Source organism: Oncorhynchus masou, chromosome 24 (assembly GCF_036934945.1).
Source record: "Oncorhynchus masou masou isolate Uvic2021 chromosome 24, UVic_Omas_1.1, whole genome shotgun sequence".
NCBI lineage: Eukaryota > Metazoa > Chordata > Actinopteri > Salmoniformes > Salmonidae > Oncorhynchus > Oncorhynchus masou.
In genome coordinates this window covers 40,874,707-40,891,636 of record NC_088235.1, presented here as the reverse complement: position 1 = coordinate 40,891,636, position 16,930 = coordinate 40,874,707, and the positions used below count along the sequence as shown (strand labels likewise).

The 16,930-nt window shown below is 42.5% G+C and overlaps 1 protein-coding gene across 5 annotated transcripts in view; it reads left to right on the top strand.

Moving 5' to 3' along the window:
* Positions 1-16,930, top strand: part of LOC135512178 (uncharacterized) — a 44,804-nt gene that overhangs the window by 13,252 nt on the left and 14,622 nt on the right. For 2 of the 5 annotated variants that reach the window (XM_064933904.1, XM_064933906.1), the window contains exons 2-11: positions 2,040-2,113; positions 5,086-5,169; positions 5,364-5,420; positions 5,577-5,768; positions 6,076-6,201; positions 11,310-11,355; positions 11,463-11,553; positions 14,321-14,462; positions 14,643-14,747; positions 16,348-16,438. In XM_064933904.1, the coding sequence (XP_064789976.1) occupies positions 2,040-2,113; positions 5,086-5,169; positions 5,364-5,420; positions 5,577-5,768; positions 6,076-6,201; positions 11,310-11,355; positions 11,463-11,553; positions 14,321-14,462; positions 14,643-14,747; positions 16,348-16,438 (1,008 nt within the window). Of the gene's footprint in view, positions 1-2,039; positions 2,114-5,085; positions 5,170-5,363; positions 5,421-5,576; positions 5,769-6,075; positions 6,202-11,309; positions 11,356-11,462; positions 11,554-14,320; positions 14,463-14,642; positions 14,748-16,347; positions 16,514-16,930 lie in introns of all 5 variants that reach the window. The other 3 variants (XM_064933902.1, XM_064933905.1, XM_064933903.1) reach the window with 2 other exon arrangements.

Genomic DNA, 16,930 nt, shown 5'->3' with positions numbered 1-16,930 from the left:
GTCTACCTGCTATCGGTCGACTTTTCCGATAGTCACTCTACATAGCAAAACTGATGCTATGGCAGCTGCTACTCACCGCCTGAACCAAGAGCACTGCACAATGCAGAGGAATGTTTAGCTGGGAAAATTAGCAGCAGCAAGCTAGCTCATTCTCCAACAGAAAGGTGCAGTGTAGAGAAACGGATGAAATGACAGTGACCCAAATCAAACGTCTGTTGCAAGTTTGAGTTTAAGTCACTAATAATGAGGCTTGTGTCGACGTTCCCGACATGCATGCAATAATCAGATGGCTATGTGCCCTGTTAGCAAAGATTACGATAATTAACTTTTTCATCTGTGGTATTAACTAGCTAGCTTTATTAGCTACTACTGTATGCTATCTAGCTGACTAGGATAACATGGTGCTAAGTTATCAGATGGGAGATCATTGCAAATATAGCTAGTATCAACTGGTTATCGCTTTGAAAATGCACCATTTTTGGCAACGAGCCATCTGACTTATGTAACCAGAGTTTCTAAATATTTTTGGTGTAACATATTTACTGGTGTGCTCATCTCACAAGCCACAATCGTATCTGTAAATTGACAGTTTATATGATTAGGTTGTCATAATAGGAAAGAATTAAGCGTGTTTAAAATGCCTAAAATAAAGGTTAGCAATAGGTTTAGCTACCTAAGAATCTGCCTGCATGTTTATGGACCAAGAAAGCTTTAGATCAGTGCCTGTGCCTTCTCACTTCTCAAACTATGTGCAGATTTGCGTCATTCAGACATATTAGATATTGTGCAGATTTATGGCTTGGTAGCAAATGTCATCGCCATTTGAGCTAGTTATCATAGTAGCAGTAAACTGCAGCCAACAAGTGATATGATTGATGGAGATGTGAAAGGGAGCGGTATTACAGCCTCGCTCTATCCAATCATAGCAGTAGGATAAAGTTACAACCCGCCCATTTCTTGACAATTAGCTGAACTAGACAATTGAGTCGTTTAAAAAAAAAAAAAGTCCTGGCAGCTTTTTTTTTCTTTTTTTTTTAGGTGTCCTGACACTTGTTTCATAAGCATCCGTGATCACATTGTGATGTTACGTTGAACCATTTGCATTGAATAGATTTTATATTTTCAAACTAACAGCAGTCCCTAAATGATGATGTCCCAAATGAAAGTCAAACCGATTGTCATCTGTAGCACCAGATTTTGCCAAAAGAGGCTCAATAACGCAATGCGTGCACTCTCCTACTGAATATCCATTCACCTGTGTTGTTAGTATGCCATCTTAATTTACCCAGTTTATCAAGAGATTTATCGTTCAAATAAAATTATTACCATTAGGTTGGTTAAAAACAAAGTGAAATTTGTTTGATTAAAAAAAAATAAAAAAATAAAAAAATTGGTCTGTCTCTGGCAAATTGTCATCAACATTTTCTAATTTAATATTGAATATCTGCCTAAAATTTCGATCATCGGACTCCTTGACCCCCAAAAATCGTCAAAGTCCATATCAGTCGTTTTCACACACGGCTCATTAGTCCACTGAGATCAACATGGGGCATGGTGTCATAGCCAGGCTAACTGCAAGCCCTGCAAAGTTTATCCCTGTGTAAGGTTATCTTATCAAGGACATGTTTCTAAAGCAGTCATATGTCCACCTCTTGACTGCCATTTCACTTCTTTTGAATGCCCTCGTTTTGGTCGTCTATTGTTCTCCATCAGAATTCAGAGCTTGTTTGAAATGTAAAAATAGAAAAGATTGACTCTGGTTTGCTTAAGGCCCGCTTCAACAGTAAAAACAAAAATGGTTCTCCTTCTGCATAAGGAAGTGTTCAGTCATAAGACTTCTGTGTGTGACTGACTGACATGAATCAGACCTCAGTGAAGCCGTGACCTCGTACAAAACTTTAGCTGACTGACCTTTCACAGTTCAGATGTTGAAGTTAACCCATTCTCTACACCAGACATCGATTAGGTTAACTTTGAGCATGTAATGTACAAATAGAACCCTGATGTACTACTTAATGTATGTTGTGCTTTTTACCCAGAAACCTCCAGTGCTCAGCACCAGGAGGAGATGGAATGTGGAGCAGTGACCTCTGAGCCCACCGACATCACACAGGTAAGGTAATGATGTCACACTGTCCAAGGTAAGGACATGTTACACTGAAGGACAAGGGGCTGTATGTTTGACAGTGTTCGGTGCATTGGGGTCTTGAAGTTTGGCTAAGAGTATTTGGACAACCCTTCAAATGAGTGGATTCGGCTATTTCAGCTACAACGGTTGCTGACGGGTGTATAAAATCGAGCACACCACTATGCACTCTCCGTAGACAAGGGCAGTAGAATGGGCTTTCTGAAGAGCTCCGTGACTTTCAACGTGGCAAATTCATAGGATGCCACCTTTCCAACAAGTCTGTTCGTCAAATTTCTTCCCTGCTAATGTTGCCCCGGTCAACTGTAAGTCAAATCTAATTGTATTCGTCACATGCACTGAATAGAACAGGTGTAGATCTTACAGTAAAATGCTTACTTACAAGCCCTTACCATTTACATCATTTTACATTTAAGTCATTTAGCAGACGCTCTTATCCAGAGCGACTTACAAATTGGTGAATTCACCTTCTGACATCCAGTGGAACAGCCACTTTACAATAGTGCATCTAAATCATTAAGGGGGGGTGAGAAGGATTACTTATCCTATCCTAGGTATTCCTTGAAGAGGTGGGGTTTCAGGTGTCTCCGGAAGGTGGTGATTGACTCCGCTGTCCTGGCGTCGTGAGGGAGTTTGTTCCACCATTGGGGGCCAGAGCAGCGAACAGTTTTGACTGGGCTGAGCGGGAACTGTACTTCCTCAATGGTAGGGAGGCGAGCAGGCCAGAGGTGGATGAACGCAGTGCCCTTGCTTGGGTGTAGGGCCTGATCAGAGCCTGGAGGTACTGCGGTGCCGTTCCCCTCACAGCTCCGTAGGCAAGCACCATGGTCTTGTAGCGGATGCGAGCTTCAACTGGAAGCCAGTGGAGAGAGCGGAGGAGCGGGGTGACGTGAGAGAACTTGGGAAGGTTGAACACCAGACGGGCTGCGGCGTTCTGGATGAGTTGTAGGGGTTTAATGGCACAGGCAGGGAGCCCAGCCAACAGCGAGTTACCAAGGGCTTAAAGAGCAAGCAAGTAAAATAACAAAGCGAGGCTATACCGGGGACATGGTACAGAGTCAATGTGTGGGGGCACCGGTTAGTTGAGGTAATATGTACATGCCGGTAGCGTTAAAGTGGCTGCATAGATAATTAACAGGATAGCAGCAGCGTAAAGGGGGGGGGGGCAATGCAAATATTCTGGTTGGCCATTTGATTAGCTGTTCAGCAGTCTTGGGGGGGTGAGAAGCCTTTTGGACCTCAAATGAAATTTGATTGGTCATATACACATGGTTAGCAGATGTTAATGTGAGTGTAGCGAAATGCTTGTGCTTCTAGTTCCGACAATGCAGTAATATCTATTAAATTCACAACTACCACCTTATACACACAAATGTAAAGGGCTGAGCAAGAATATGTACATATAAATATATGGATGAGTGGAGGCCGTGCGGTATAGGCAAGATGCAGTAGATGGTATAGAGCAGTATATACATATGAGATGAGTAATGTAGGATATGTAAACATTATTAAAGTGGCATTATTTAAGGTGACTAGTGATACCTTTTAAGTCCATTTATTAAAGGGGCCAGAGATTTGAGTCTGTATGTTGACAGCAGCCTCTGTTAGTGATGGCTGTTTAACAATCTGATGGCCTTGAGATAGAAGCTGTTTTCAGTGTCTCGGTCCCATCTTTGATGCACCTGTACTGACCTTACCTTCTGGATGATAGCGGGGTGAACAGGCAGTGGCTCGGGTGGTTGATCTTTTTGGCCTTCTTGTGACATTGGATGCTGTAGGTGTCCTGGAGGGCAGGTAGTTTGCTCCCGGTGATGCATTGTGCAGACCGCACTACCCTCTGGAAAGCCTTGGGGTTGATGGTGGTGCAGTTGCCATACCAGACGGTGATACAGCCCGACAGGATGCTCGGGCTCTAGACTTGTAGAGAGAACAGTCTATGACTAGGGTGGCTGGAGTCTGACAATTTTTTTTGTTCCTTCCTCTGACACCGCCTGGTATAGAGGTCCTGGATGGCAGGAAGCTTTGCCCCAGTAGTGTACTGGGCCGTACGCACTACCCTCTGTAGTGCTTTGCTGTTGGAGGCTGAGCAGTTGCCATACCAAGCAGTGATGCAACCAGTCAGGATGCTCTCGATGGTGCAGCTGTAGAACCTTTTGAGGATCTGAGGACCCACGCCAAATCTTTTCACTCTCCTGAGGGGGAATAGGTCCTTTTTTTCCAGATGGAAAAGTGCAATAGAGATTGTAATTTTTGGATCTGTTGGGGCGGTATGCGAGTTGGAGTGGGTTCAAGGTGTCTGGTATGATGGTTTTGATGTGAGTAATTTCATGGCGACAGATGTGAGTGCTACAGGTTGAAATTAATTTAGACTGGTTACTTTGGCGTTCTTGGGCAAATTGACTATGGTGGTCTGCTTGAAACATGCAGGTATTAGACTTAGTCAAGTAGATATTGAATGTCAGTGAAGACCCTTCTCAGCTAGTCAACTCATGCTCGGAGTATGCATCCTGGTAATTCGTCTGGCCTTGCGTCCTTGTAAATGTTAACCCGTTTAAAGGTCTTACTTCCATCAGCTACGGAGTACGTGTTCAGTCATCAGGAATAGCTGGTGCTCTACTGCATGGTTCAGTGCTTCTAGCTTGGAAGCAAATGGGAGGTATTTAGTTTGTCTGGTAGCTTGCGGCTGGTTTCCCCTCTGTAATCCGTAAAAGATTGCAAGCCCTGCCACATCCGATGAGTGTCAGAGCTGGCGTATTAGGATTCTATTTTTGTCCTGTATTGATGCTTGGCCTGTTTGTTGGTTCATCGGAAGGCGTAGCGGGATTTCTTATAACCATTAGGATGTTGCCTTTAATCCATTGCTTCTGGTTGGGAAATGTACTGACGATCACTGTGGGTACAACATTATCGATGCACTTAATAATGAATGTGTGTGTTAGGAACAGGACATCATTGGAGAGGACTGTCTGAGCGAGGAGGAGAAGGCCAAAAACAGAGCGGCGCGACGCAGAGCCAAGAGGAAGGTGAGCAACACACTCGCACATTAATTCTTACATACTGTACATACGCACACACTTACTCCTATATACACGCACACCAAATCTTCCTGAGCCATAGTGTTTGGTTAAAAACCGTGAGGGACCTGCTCTGTCCATAGTGAACCACATATTTAGCACCCAATCTGTGTATCCTGATGCTGTTACTATGTTCCCCTCAGCGTCGACGGGAACGCAAGAAGCTGGAGCAGGTGAAGAAGCCTGAGGGCACTGACCAGGTTAACGACAAACCAATATTACATGTATTCTGAATTAATCTAAATTATGCGACGCTTAACAGCCTCATTTACAATGATCAGAAAAAATGTCCGTATAAAAAGGAATGGACAGTTTGCATTTCAGCTAATTTATGATATGCTCTCTCTGTTTTCCAGGATGTGGAGGATGATGGTAGATCTGAGGAGGAAGAGGATAAAGATGAGAGTGAGTCTGAGGTGGAGGTAGAAGAGGAGGTAGAGAAAGAAGATAAAACAGCCATCCCTTGCTCTAAGGAACCATCTTCCCCATCGCCAGCCCCCTCTGGAACTAAAGGACCCCAGAATACCGCTGCACAAACATCTGAAGAGGTAGGGACAGATTGACTCGTTCATTTGGGCAAAGCAAGGGCGTAGGTGCCTGGTCCAAGATCTATTTGTGTTGTGGCACCTTAATTGGGGAGGATGGGATCATAGTAATGGCTTGACTGGAATGGTATCGAACACATGGATTCCATGTGTTTGAAACCATTCCAATTACTCCATTCCATCCATTATTAAGATCCGTCTTCCCCAGGCTAGTTTTTAGGGGAGCTGTGTGTATTTGAGGAGTCTTCATATACAAGCTGATGGGGCACCTTAGTAAACCATTCTCTCTCCTTCTCCCTCTCTGCTGTAGGAACTGGAGTGGGATGTGAGCAGTGCGTTCTTTGCTAACGCTGCTAGCCACATCCGGCCAAAAGGCATGACCAAACCTGGCGCCAAGTCCAAAGAGAATAAGGAGAATGAGGGCAGAACCAGAGAGGTAAGTGGACCCTGAGTTCTGAAATATCTACATTGCTGACTAGTTGCTATAGTATAGACACTATAGCTAGCAAACTAGAGATTTGCTGTGGTGGATGGTTTGTCAATAGCTGTCAGTCTGAGGTGTTGGGGCCAAGGATTGCTAGCTACTTTGGTAGCTTTAAGTTGCTATGGTAGGAGTGTTGTTGCCTTAGGATGACTGGCTAGTTACTTTCTCTGGTAGATGTGGTGTTAGTGCAATGGCGCTGGAGAAGAAGGGTGATGTTTTACGTGTTTATTTGCATTGTTCGTAACTTAGTTGTAACTTAGTTTACTTATTTTGTACGTAATGTTGCCGCTACCGTCTCTTATGACCGAAAATAACTTCTAGACATCTGGACTGCGATTACTCACCATGGACAGGCAGAATCCTTTTTTTTTCTTTAATGAGCGAATGATATACTGTTTTCTCGGGAATAGGCCCAGATCCCTATGATTTGTGTGGAGAGGAGGCGGAGAAAAGGGGGCCAGAGGGCGGGCTGCCTTCAGCGAATTCGTAGGAGATCGAATAAACCCCTACTTCCTTCCATTCTGCTAGCAAATGTGCAGTCTGGAGAATAAAATTCTATCTTATGCTTCATGGAGTCGCATGGAGTCGTGGCAGTTTAGAACAGCTGCGTCTGGTAAGACGAGGTGCAGCGGACTATGTATTTTTGTCATTGGCTTCATCAATTAGTGCATCGATCGTCCCCACAGTGACCGTACGTACATACCCCAACCAGAAGCCATGGATTACAGGCAAACATCCGCACTGAGCTAAAGGCAATAGCTGCCACCTTAACTTCTTGCGTCGAGCAATCCCGTATCCGGGAGCGTAATCATAGCCTCAAGCTCATTAGCAGAAGGCAACGTTAACTATTCATGAAAATTGCAAATTAAATGAAATAAATATATTCACTCATAAGCTTAGCCTTTTGTTAACAACACTGTCATCTCAGATTTTCAAAATATGCTTTTCAACCATAGCTACACAAGCATTTGTGTAAGAGTATTGATAGCTAGCATAGCATTAAGCCTAGCATTCAGCAGGCAACATTTTCACAAAAACAAGAAAAGCATTCAAATAAAATAATTTACCTTTGAAGAACTTTGGATGTTTTCAAATGAGGAGACTCTCAGTTAGATAGCAAATGTTCAGTTTTTCCAAAAAGATTATTTGTGTAGGAGAAATCGCTCCGTTTTGTTCATCACATATGGCTAAAAAAAAATAATAATAATTCATTACAACGCCAAACTTTTTTCCAAATTAACTCCATAATATCGACAGAAACATGGCAAACGTTGTTTAGAATCAATCCTCAAGGTGTTTTACACATATCTATTCGATGATAAATCATTCGTGGCAGTTGCCTTTCTCCTCTGAAGCAAATGGTAAAATGCACGCAGCTGGAGATTACGCAATAATTTCGACGGAGGACACCAAGCGGGCACCTGGTAAATGTAGTCTCTTATGGTCAATCTTCCAATGATATGCCTACAAATACGTCAAAATGCTGCAGACACCTTGGGGAAACGACAGAAAGTGTAGGCTCATTCCTGGCGCATTCACAGCCATATAAGGAGACATTGGAACACAGCGCCCTCAAAATCTGGGCCATTTCCTGTTTGAAATTTCATCTTGGTTTCACCTGTAGCATCAGCTCTGTGGCACTCACAGATAATATCTTTGCAGTTTTAGAAACGTCAGTGTTTTCTTTCCAAATCTGTCAATTATATGCATAGTCGAGCATCTTTTTTTATATCCAAAAATTAAGAGCACCCCCTATATCGAAGAAGTTAAAGGAGCGGGACTCTAACCCGGAAGCGTATAAGAAATCCTACTATGCCTTCCTGTTGAACCATCAAACAGGAAGTGTCAATACAGGACTAAGAACGAATCGTACTACACCGGCTCCGACGCTCGTCAGATGTGGCAGGGCTTGCAAACCATTCCAGACTGCAAAGAGAAGCACAGCCGAGAACTGCCCAGTGACACGAGCCTACCAGACAAGCTAAACTACTTCTATGTTTGCTTCGAGGAAAATAACACTTAAACATGCATGAGTGCACCAGCTTTTCCGGATGACTGTGATCACGCTCTCCGCAGCCTATGTGAGGCAGATCTTTACAAAACAACATTCTCGTAGTACACAGATTACCAGGACGCGTACTGCGAGCATGCGCTGACCAAATGGCAAGTGTCTTCACTGACATTTTCAACCGCTCCCTGTCCGAGTCTGTAATGCCAGCATGTTTTAAGCAGACCACCATAGTGCCTGTGCACAAGAACACTTAGGTAACCTGCCTAAATGACTACCAATCAGTAGCACTCACGTCTGTAGCCATGAAGTGCTTTGAAAGGCTGGTCATGGCTCACATCACCATTATCCCAGAAACCCTAGACCCACTCCAATTTGCGTAACAGATCCACAGATGATGCAATCTCTATTGCACTCCACACGTCCCTTTCCCACCTGGACAAAAGGAACACCTATGTGGGAATGCTATTCATTGACTACAGCTCGGCATTCAACACCATAGTGCCCAACACCATTATTAAGTTTGCCGATGACACAACAGTGGTAGGCCTGATCACCGACAACAACAAGAGGTCAGAGACCTGGCCGTGTGGTGTCAGGACAACATCTCCCTCAACGTGATCAAGACTTAGGAGATGATTGTGGATTGCAGGAAAAAGAGGACCGAGCACTCCCCCATTCTCATCGACGGGGCTGCAGTGGAGCAGGTTTAGAGCTTCAGGTTCCTTGGTGTCCACATCACCAACAAACTATCATGGTCCGAGCACATCAAGACAGCTGTGAAGAGGGCACAACAAAACCTATTCCCCCTCAGGAGACTGAAAAGATTTGGCGTGGATCCTCAGATCCTCAAAAGATTCTACAGCTGCACCATCGAGAGCATCACTGGTTGCATCACTGCCTGGTATGGCATCTGCTCGGCCTCTGACCATAAGGCATTACAGAGGGTAGTGCGTACAGCCCCGTACATCTCTGGGGCAAAGCTTCCTGCCATCCAGGAACTCTATACCAGGCGTTGTCAGAGGAAGGCCCTAAAAATTGTCAGACTCCCTAGCCCATAGACTGTTCTCTCTGCTACCGCATGGCAAGCGGTACCTGAGCGCCAAGTCTAGGTCCAGGAGGCTTCTAAACAGCTTCTACCCCCAAGCCATAAGACCCCTGAACATCTAATCAAATGGCTACCCAGACTATTTGCATTGCCCCTCCCCTCCCCACACCACTGCCACTCTTGTCATCTATGCATAGTCACTTTAATTAAATCTGCCTACATGTACATACTACCTCAACTACCCGGTGCCCCTTTACATTCACTCTGTACCGGCACCCCCCTGTATATATTGTTATTGTTTTACCGCTCCTTTTTATTACTTGTTACTTTTATCTCTTATTCTTATCCATATTTTTTTTTATTGCAGTGTTAGTTACGGGCTCGTAAGTAAGAATTTCACTAAGGTGAAACCTGTTGTATTCAGCGCATGTTACTAATACATTTTTGATTTGAAATGGCATGGGTGACTAAGAAATAAATTGTTACAATTTATTGCCAAGTGGCAAACAATAATGCAGGCACTAGGGATTGGGTTGCAAGCATGCGGGTCTGGGCAGATGAGATGTTTAAGTAGTTGTTTATATGAATGTTTGTTTTTGGAGTGTAAAAAAAGGGACATATTGTAAATAAATACAAATAAAATGTTTTTATGCTTTTATATTTAACCCTGCCGCAGCTATTTTAGATAATTTGTCTTCATTGTAATCCTCAAATACCTTTTTCTCTTAGTCACATTTTAGTCATTATCAGTTGAAAATTGTTGTCTAGTTTTAGTCACAATAGCCGGTGCCCCCCCCCCATTAAATTATTCATATTTATCTCTAGCTTCCACCGTGTACATTCAGATAACCTTGTCCAACTCGGCCTACTATCCCCCCAGAAATATTGCTATTGTTGCAGATTGTAACCAATGCCAGCCATAATTAACTATATGGCTATAAGCCTGGGCTACAGGTTAAAACATTTACAGCTATGAATTTATTCCCATAAAAATTCGCATGAGAAGAGGATAATCTGAGCTTTCCAACAATGCCAGAATTATTAATGTACGCCTAATATTCAGCAAATAGCATTAGCTCTTTCAATATTAAAAGCAACCACAACTCTCATTTGGACTGTGTGAGTGGCAACAAATATGCATAAAAGCACACAGCAAAATAGAGCTTATGATGTGATCAGAGCAAAAATGGCCTATATGAAAGCAAAGATTATCAAACACAATTATTATTTCTAATTGTGGTAAGTTACAATTTAAGTGTCATTGCTGCACATCAGTTCAAAAGAGAGAAGAGTGATTGAAGTGACGTCCTTGGAGGTGTGTGTGTGTGTGTGTGTGTGTGTGTGTGTGAGAGCCGGGTCTGCTCAATCAGCCCGAGCAACTGAAATACATTATCCGCCAATAAGAGGACTGCGTTAGTCTGCAAAGCCATGCATGCTAATGATGGGAAGGAGCCTCATGCCAAATTGAATGTCCATTAGTCTCACGTGGAATTCTCGTTATGTTTTAGTCATTTCTAATCTTAATTTTTATGTTATAGTTATTGTTGACGAAATTAACACTGCCCTGCAGCCTGTTAGATTTCACCCTGACTATGGGTGACTTGTACAATTTCACTTCAGCCACTCGGTTTACTTTAAACGACTGGTATGTCCTAGAAACGTTGTTACAGCATGTAATGTAAGATTATTAATATTCTTATATACAAATATTTTCTTAAGTAAGCAAAAGACAAAAAGTGTTAAATTTATCATCGGTCTCCACTAGTGTTGTTGTCTGTGCAGGTTCAATGTTCTCCCTAAGGAGAGGTGAATTCTGAACATGGAAGGCATGATAAACACTTCTTTGGAATGTCTGACTTTTACCTCGTATAGTCTCTCACACACACACACACACACACACGGCTGCCTAAGTATGCAGGCTACAGCACGGTCACTTGTGTCGCTGATTCGGAAGTGATCAACAATTTGATCGATTTATAAATGATTTCTCTGGTTTTGGTCTAGGTGAATGAAACGGATGGTGTGACTAAGAGAAGTGCCTTGTTGACAGGTGAGTGTCTATGTCCATCCAGGTTACACTCGCACACACAACTTGCTGTGCAAACATGCTCAGATTTTGTTTGCATACTTGAGTCTCTGACTGTGTGTGTCCTGTAGAAAAAGGGATCAAGCTGGTCCAGGAGGGCCAGTATTCTCAAGCAGTCAGTATGTTTACAGAAGCCATCAGATACAATCCAAAGGATTACAGGTAATATCACACCATTACATGTTGTACATTATCACTCACTGTTAGTGCTGAGCGATTAACTGAAATGCTGTTAATTCTTTTGTTTTTTTTAAACAACTAATTCACTGACATCACTGAATTTCTTTTCTTTTTCTGTTAGCTCAATGTGCACATTGCGCTGTAGTTTCTCTAGTGAAAAATCTGATCGTGGCCAAGCTGTGCGACATAGTATGGTGTTGTAGCTTCCAACAGGCCAATGTTCTACATAGTTTATTGCGGAAAACGTGATAATTAACTTAAATGACCATAATCCATTGTGCGGCTACTTGTCAGTTTCTTTTACGGCTGCTGTGTACGAGACGTGATTGGAGAGTACTTGCTTCGAGCTATTGGTATTCAGCAGTCATAAGTGTGCCTTATTTTAAGAACTACTAAAATAGTAACTTTGGTAGACAGCAGCTCAATAGAGTTTAGTTGATGACTTTAAATTAAATAATAGTAGTCAAATAAAAACATTTGACATACACAACTGAAATATTGTATTAAAGTAATGTGAAATAAATGGTTAATAAGTGATAGGCAGTCATGGGCAGCCACTACCATCATGGGACTTTTATTAATTGTTTTGTACTGTTACAGTATTCAACCCACAATGCATAGTGCATTTAAAAAAAAGATACAGTGGGGCAAAAAAGTATTGTCAGCCACCAATTGTGCAAGTTCTCCCACTTAAAAAGATGAGAGAGGCCTGTAATTTTCATCATAGGTACACTTCAACTATGACAGACAAAATGAGGGGGAAAAAGTCCAGAAAATCACATTGTAGGATTTTCAATGAATTTATTTGCAAATTATGGTGGAAAATAAGTATTTGATCACCTACAAACAAGCAAGATTTCTGGCTCTCACTGACCTGTAACTTCTTCAAGAGGCTCCTCTGTCCTCCACTCATTACCTGTATTAATGGCACCTGTTTGAACTTGTTATCAGTATAAAAGACACCTGTCCACAACCTCAAACAGTCACACTCCAAACTCCACTATGGCCAAGACCAAAGAGCTGTCAAAGGACACCAGAAACAAAATTGTAGACCTGCACCAGGCTGGGAAGACTGAATCTGCAATAGGTAAGCAGCTTGGTTTGAAGAAATCAACTGTGGGAGCAATTATTAGGAAATGGAAGACATACAAGACCACTGATAATCTCCCTCGATCTGGGGCTCCACGCAAGATCTCACCCCGTGGGGTCAAAATGATCACAAGAATGGTGAGCAAAAATCCCAGAACCACACGGGGAGACCTAGTGAATGACCAGCAGAGAGCTGGGACCAAAGTAACAAAGCCTACCATCAGTAATGCACTACGCCGCCAGGGACTCAAATCCTGCAGTGCCAGACGTGTCCCCCTGCTTAAGCCAGTACATGTCCAGGCCCATCTGAAGTTTGCTAGAGAGCATTTGGATGATCCAGAAGAAGATTGGGAGAATGTCATATGGTCAGATGAAACCAAAATATAACTTTTTGGTAAAAACTCAACTCGTCCTGTTTGGAGGACAAAGAATGCTGAGTTGCATCCAAAGAACACCATACCTACTGTGAAGCATGGGGGTGGAAACATGCTTTGGGGCTGTTTTTCTGCAAAGGGACCAGGAGGACTGATCCGTGTAAAGGAAAGAATGAATGGGGCCATGTATCGTGAGATTTTGAGTGAAAACCTCCTTCCATCAGCAAGGGCATTGAAGATGAAACGTGGCTGGGTCTTTCAGCATGACAATGATCCCAAACACACCGCCCGGGCAACGAAGAAGTGGCTTTGTAAGAAGCATTTCAAGGTCCTGGAGTGGCCTAGCCAGTCTCCAGATCTCAACCCCATAGAAAATCTTTGGAGGGAGTTGGAAGTCCGTGTTGCCCAGCAACAGCCCCAAAACATCACTGCTCTAGAGGAGATCTGCATGGAGGAATGGGCCAAAATACCAGCAACCGTGTGTGAAAACCTTGTGAAGACATACAGAAAACGTTTGACCTCTGTCATTGCCAACAAAGGGTATATAACAAAGTATTGAGAAACTTTTGTTATTGACCAAATACTTTTTTATTTGCAAATCAATTCATTAAAAATCCAACAATGTGATATTCTGGATTTTGTTTTCTCATTTTGTCTGTCATAGTTGAAGTGTGTACCTATGATGAAAATTACAGGCCTCATCTTTTTAAGTGGGAGAACTTGCACAATTGGTGGCTGACTAAATACTTTTTTGTGTGTGGATAGACCATATGGTTCATGGAAAAAGTGTCTAAACAGTGGCATTTTCAATTAACTCTGCAACGCTTCAAACTATTGAATTTTTTCACAACTGCTACAACCTTATGCGCCAAAACATTAACAACAAAGACCTATTGGACATAGTAAAACCAATAAGTTTGAAATACAAATATTAAGGATATTTCATGCTGAAACCCTCATTTAACACCAATGGTGTTCACTCATCTTATTTGATTATTTTGTATGTTTTACGTGATAAGGTCACAGACAGCCAGAGAATCTGAACTACCCAAAAAGGCCACTAGATGTCAACTGATAAAATGTAAAGTTACCCAAATTCTAGTAGTTTACTGGTAAACTTTGAAAGTTTCAAGTAATATATTCTCCCTTTGCAACCTGACCTCTAACGCCAATACGCTTATTATATATCCGACATCAATGCATTGGCAGAAGTGTATATGACATTGTTAAATAACAACAATTTCTCCTCTCTCTCTATTCATATGTCTGTTTGTCTATATCTCCAGGTTCTTTGGGAACCGGTCGTACTGTTATAGCTGTTTGGAGCAGTACCCCCAGGCCCTGTCTGATGCTGAGAGGTCCATCCAGCTGGAAGCTGCCTGGCCTAAAGGACACTTCCGCAAGGGCAGCGCACTCATTGGCATGAAGGTGGACCACAGACTACATCACTTTCATGTTCTGACCTGTCCTACTCTATTGTCATGTATTGTAATCTATTCTTAAGGACGCATATTCTGCAGTTACTGGTTTTTCATCAATTCTATCATTTTTATGCCGGCCTTTTGTGTCTTTACCTCTGAACGTGTGCATGTGTGGGTGTGTGTGTAGAGGTACAGTGAGGCGGAGAAAGCCATGGAACAGGTGCTGAAGCTGGATGAAGACTGTGAGGAGGCCGTCATCGATCTCTTCAACTGCAAAGTCTTACAGCTTATGGTACACACACGCTCACTCTCACACTCTTGGTGAATCCCAAGCCACCACCTTGCCCCTACCAACACTCTTGGAGTGTTGCTGATGAAACTCAGAGGGTGTCTTCCAGAGAGTGGTGAGGGGATCAGTTAACCCATCAACTTCGGGACTCACTCGTGGCTTGAATGATACAATTCATGTTCCACTTTTAAATAATTAAACAAGCATGAAATTCGAATGAACAAATCAACCCTGTTGTTTTACAAGATGTTAACCTCAGTAACAGTTTAAAAACGCCTGCATTGGACTTTTATCAATTAACAATTAAGTACTGTGATTGTTTTCTATCAAAATGGTTAAAAAAAAAAGCTTCTTAGCAAAGAGCAATTTCTCAAGCAAGAATTTCGCTAAAACTATCTGGGAGTGGTCTGAGTGGGGAGGAGGAAACTGAAAACTAGCTGTTATTAGCAGAGAGGTTTGGAACGGTCTATTAACTGATTCACTTGCTGATGATTGCACCAGGCAGGGCAAAACTCTATCCCACCACTACACACTGAAGTCTCATGCGGTCTTTTCAAACAGCTCTTATACTCAAAGGACATCATCATTTTCAGAATTTCACATATTGTCCCAACCTCATCGTGTGGAAATTTGTGAAACACAGGAACATCAATTTTTTTTTACTGCACAGGGTCGTTAAACATTTAATTTTAGAGGCATTTAATCTGTTATGTGTCAACTCTGGAAATCAGACATAAAAATATGCATGGGACATATAATTAGGCACACCTCCATTCTTTTGTATCAAATTGTGTGTCAGGATAGCAATTCGCTCTGGAGCCTGCAGCCTTGCTGGCCTGGCCAAAGTGGCTACCGGAGGGTCTAATTAGCCCCTACACCCTTGATAATTTTCACTCCCTCAGCTTTGGACACTTGTGCATATGGTGGAGGTGCACTTGAATGCTTAAGTGGAGGGGCGAGGTGAAGGAGAAGAGAATGATTTTGGATTCAGCCGCTCGCACGCGCGCACACACACAGCCTCTTCAACTTCAGAGTACTACATCAAATATTAATACACACAGAATTCAAGCCTGCGTACACACGTGCTGATGTGCTGTCCATGGTCACACAGTACGTATGTGAAATGGCAGCGTATGGTTATGTTCCAGATCTACTAAATTTGCTAATTTCCTTTCCTTCATGACAAGCAGCTAAGGACAGGAAGACTGGAGTTTAGGTCAGGTTTTCAACTCTCCTCTGGGACCCCCAGCCATTCCATGTATTTTAACTACATCACATTTGATTCAACTTGTTAACTAATAATCAAGCCATTGAATAGGTGATCAGGTGAGTTAGTTCAGGGCTGCAACAAATTTGTGTAACATCTAGGGGTGTTACTGTTCATGCACTTATGAGTTTTAGGGTGCATCTCAATAGTCTAAAGTGGTCTCCTACATCTGCACTGATCTGAAAACACAGGACAGGGGAAAGCATTGTGCTGCATTCATAAGTTTGCATTTAACTCTCCAATCACTCTCAAAGCAGACAAGGAGAGGAAGACACTAGACTGAAGGGATGGATCCGTAGTCTTGCCTCCTAACTCTCGCTCTCTCGCTCTTTCTAGGAGCTGGGTTTTGAGGAGATGCAGAGTGTGTTGCTGCTGGAGAGATTCACCAGTGTACAGGCTGTACTGGCTTCACCTGAGGCTTCTAGGGGTGAGGACTGGGGCTGTGGCGGTCATGACATTTTGTCAGCTGGTTATTGTCATGCAAAAGACTGCTGGTCTCAAGGTAATTGTCGTTAATTAGGATAAACACGGCTAGCATTTCCAGGCCTCCGCACACAAGCCGTTGATGCGTGTCTTTCGAACATCTACATTTAAATCAATTTAATATACACATCACAAATATTTGTTTTAGGTAGGTCTAAAGAAGTATTATGATATAGGATTTTATAGTTAAAATAATATAATTGAACTTAGCTGAATAAAATAGAAAGGCACTTGCATTGGAATGCAAAAAATAGCCTATAATTTGAAACAGGTCCTATATGTTAGATTTGTCAACTATAGTTGTAAATGATACAAACTTTAGACTCTCTTAGAAATCAAAACTTATATGGGCTGCATGATGTGACTATAGGCTATTGATGGTTTGAGAGAAAAATCTTGCTCTGTTCCTTGTCTCAGCCTGCACACGATGGCCTCT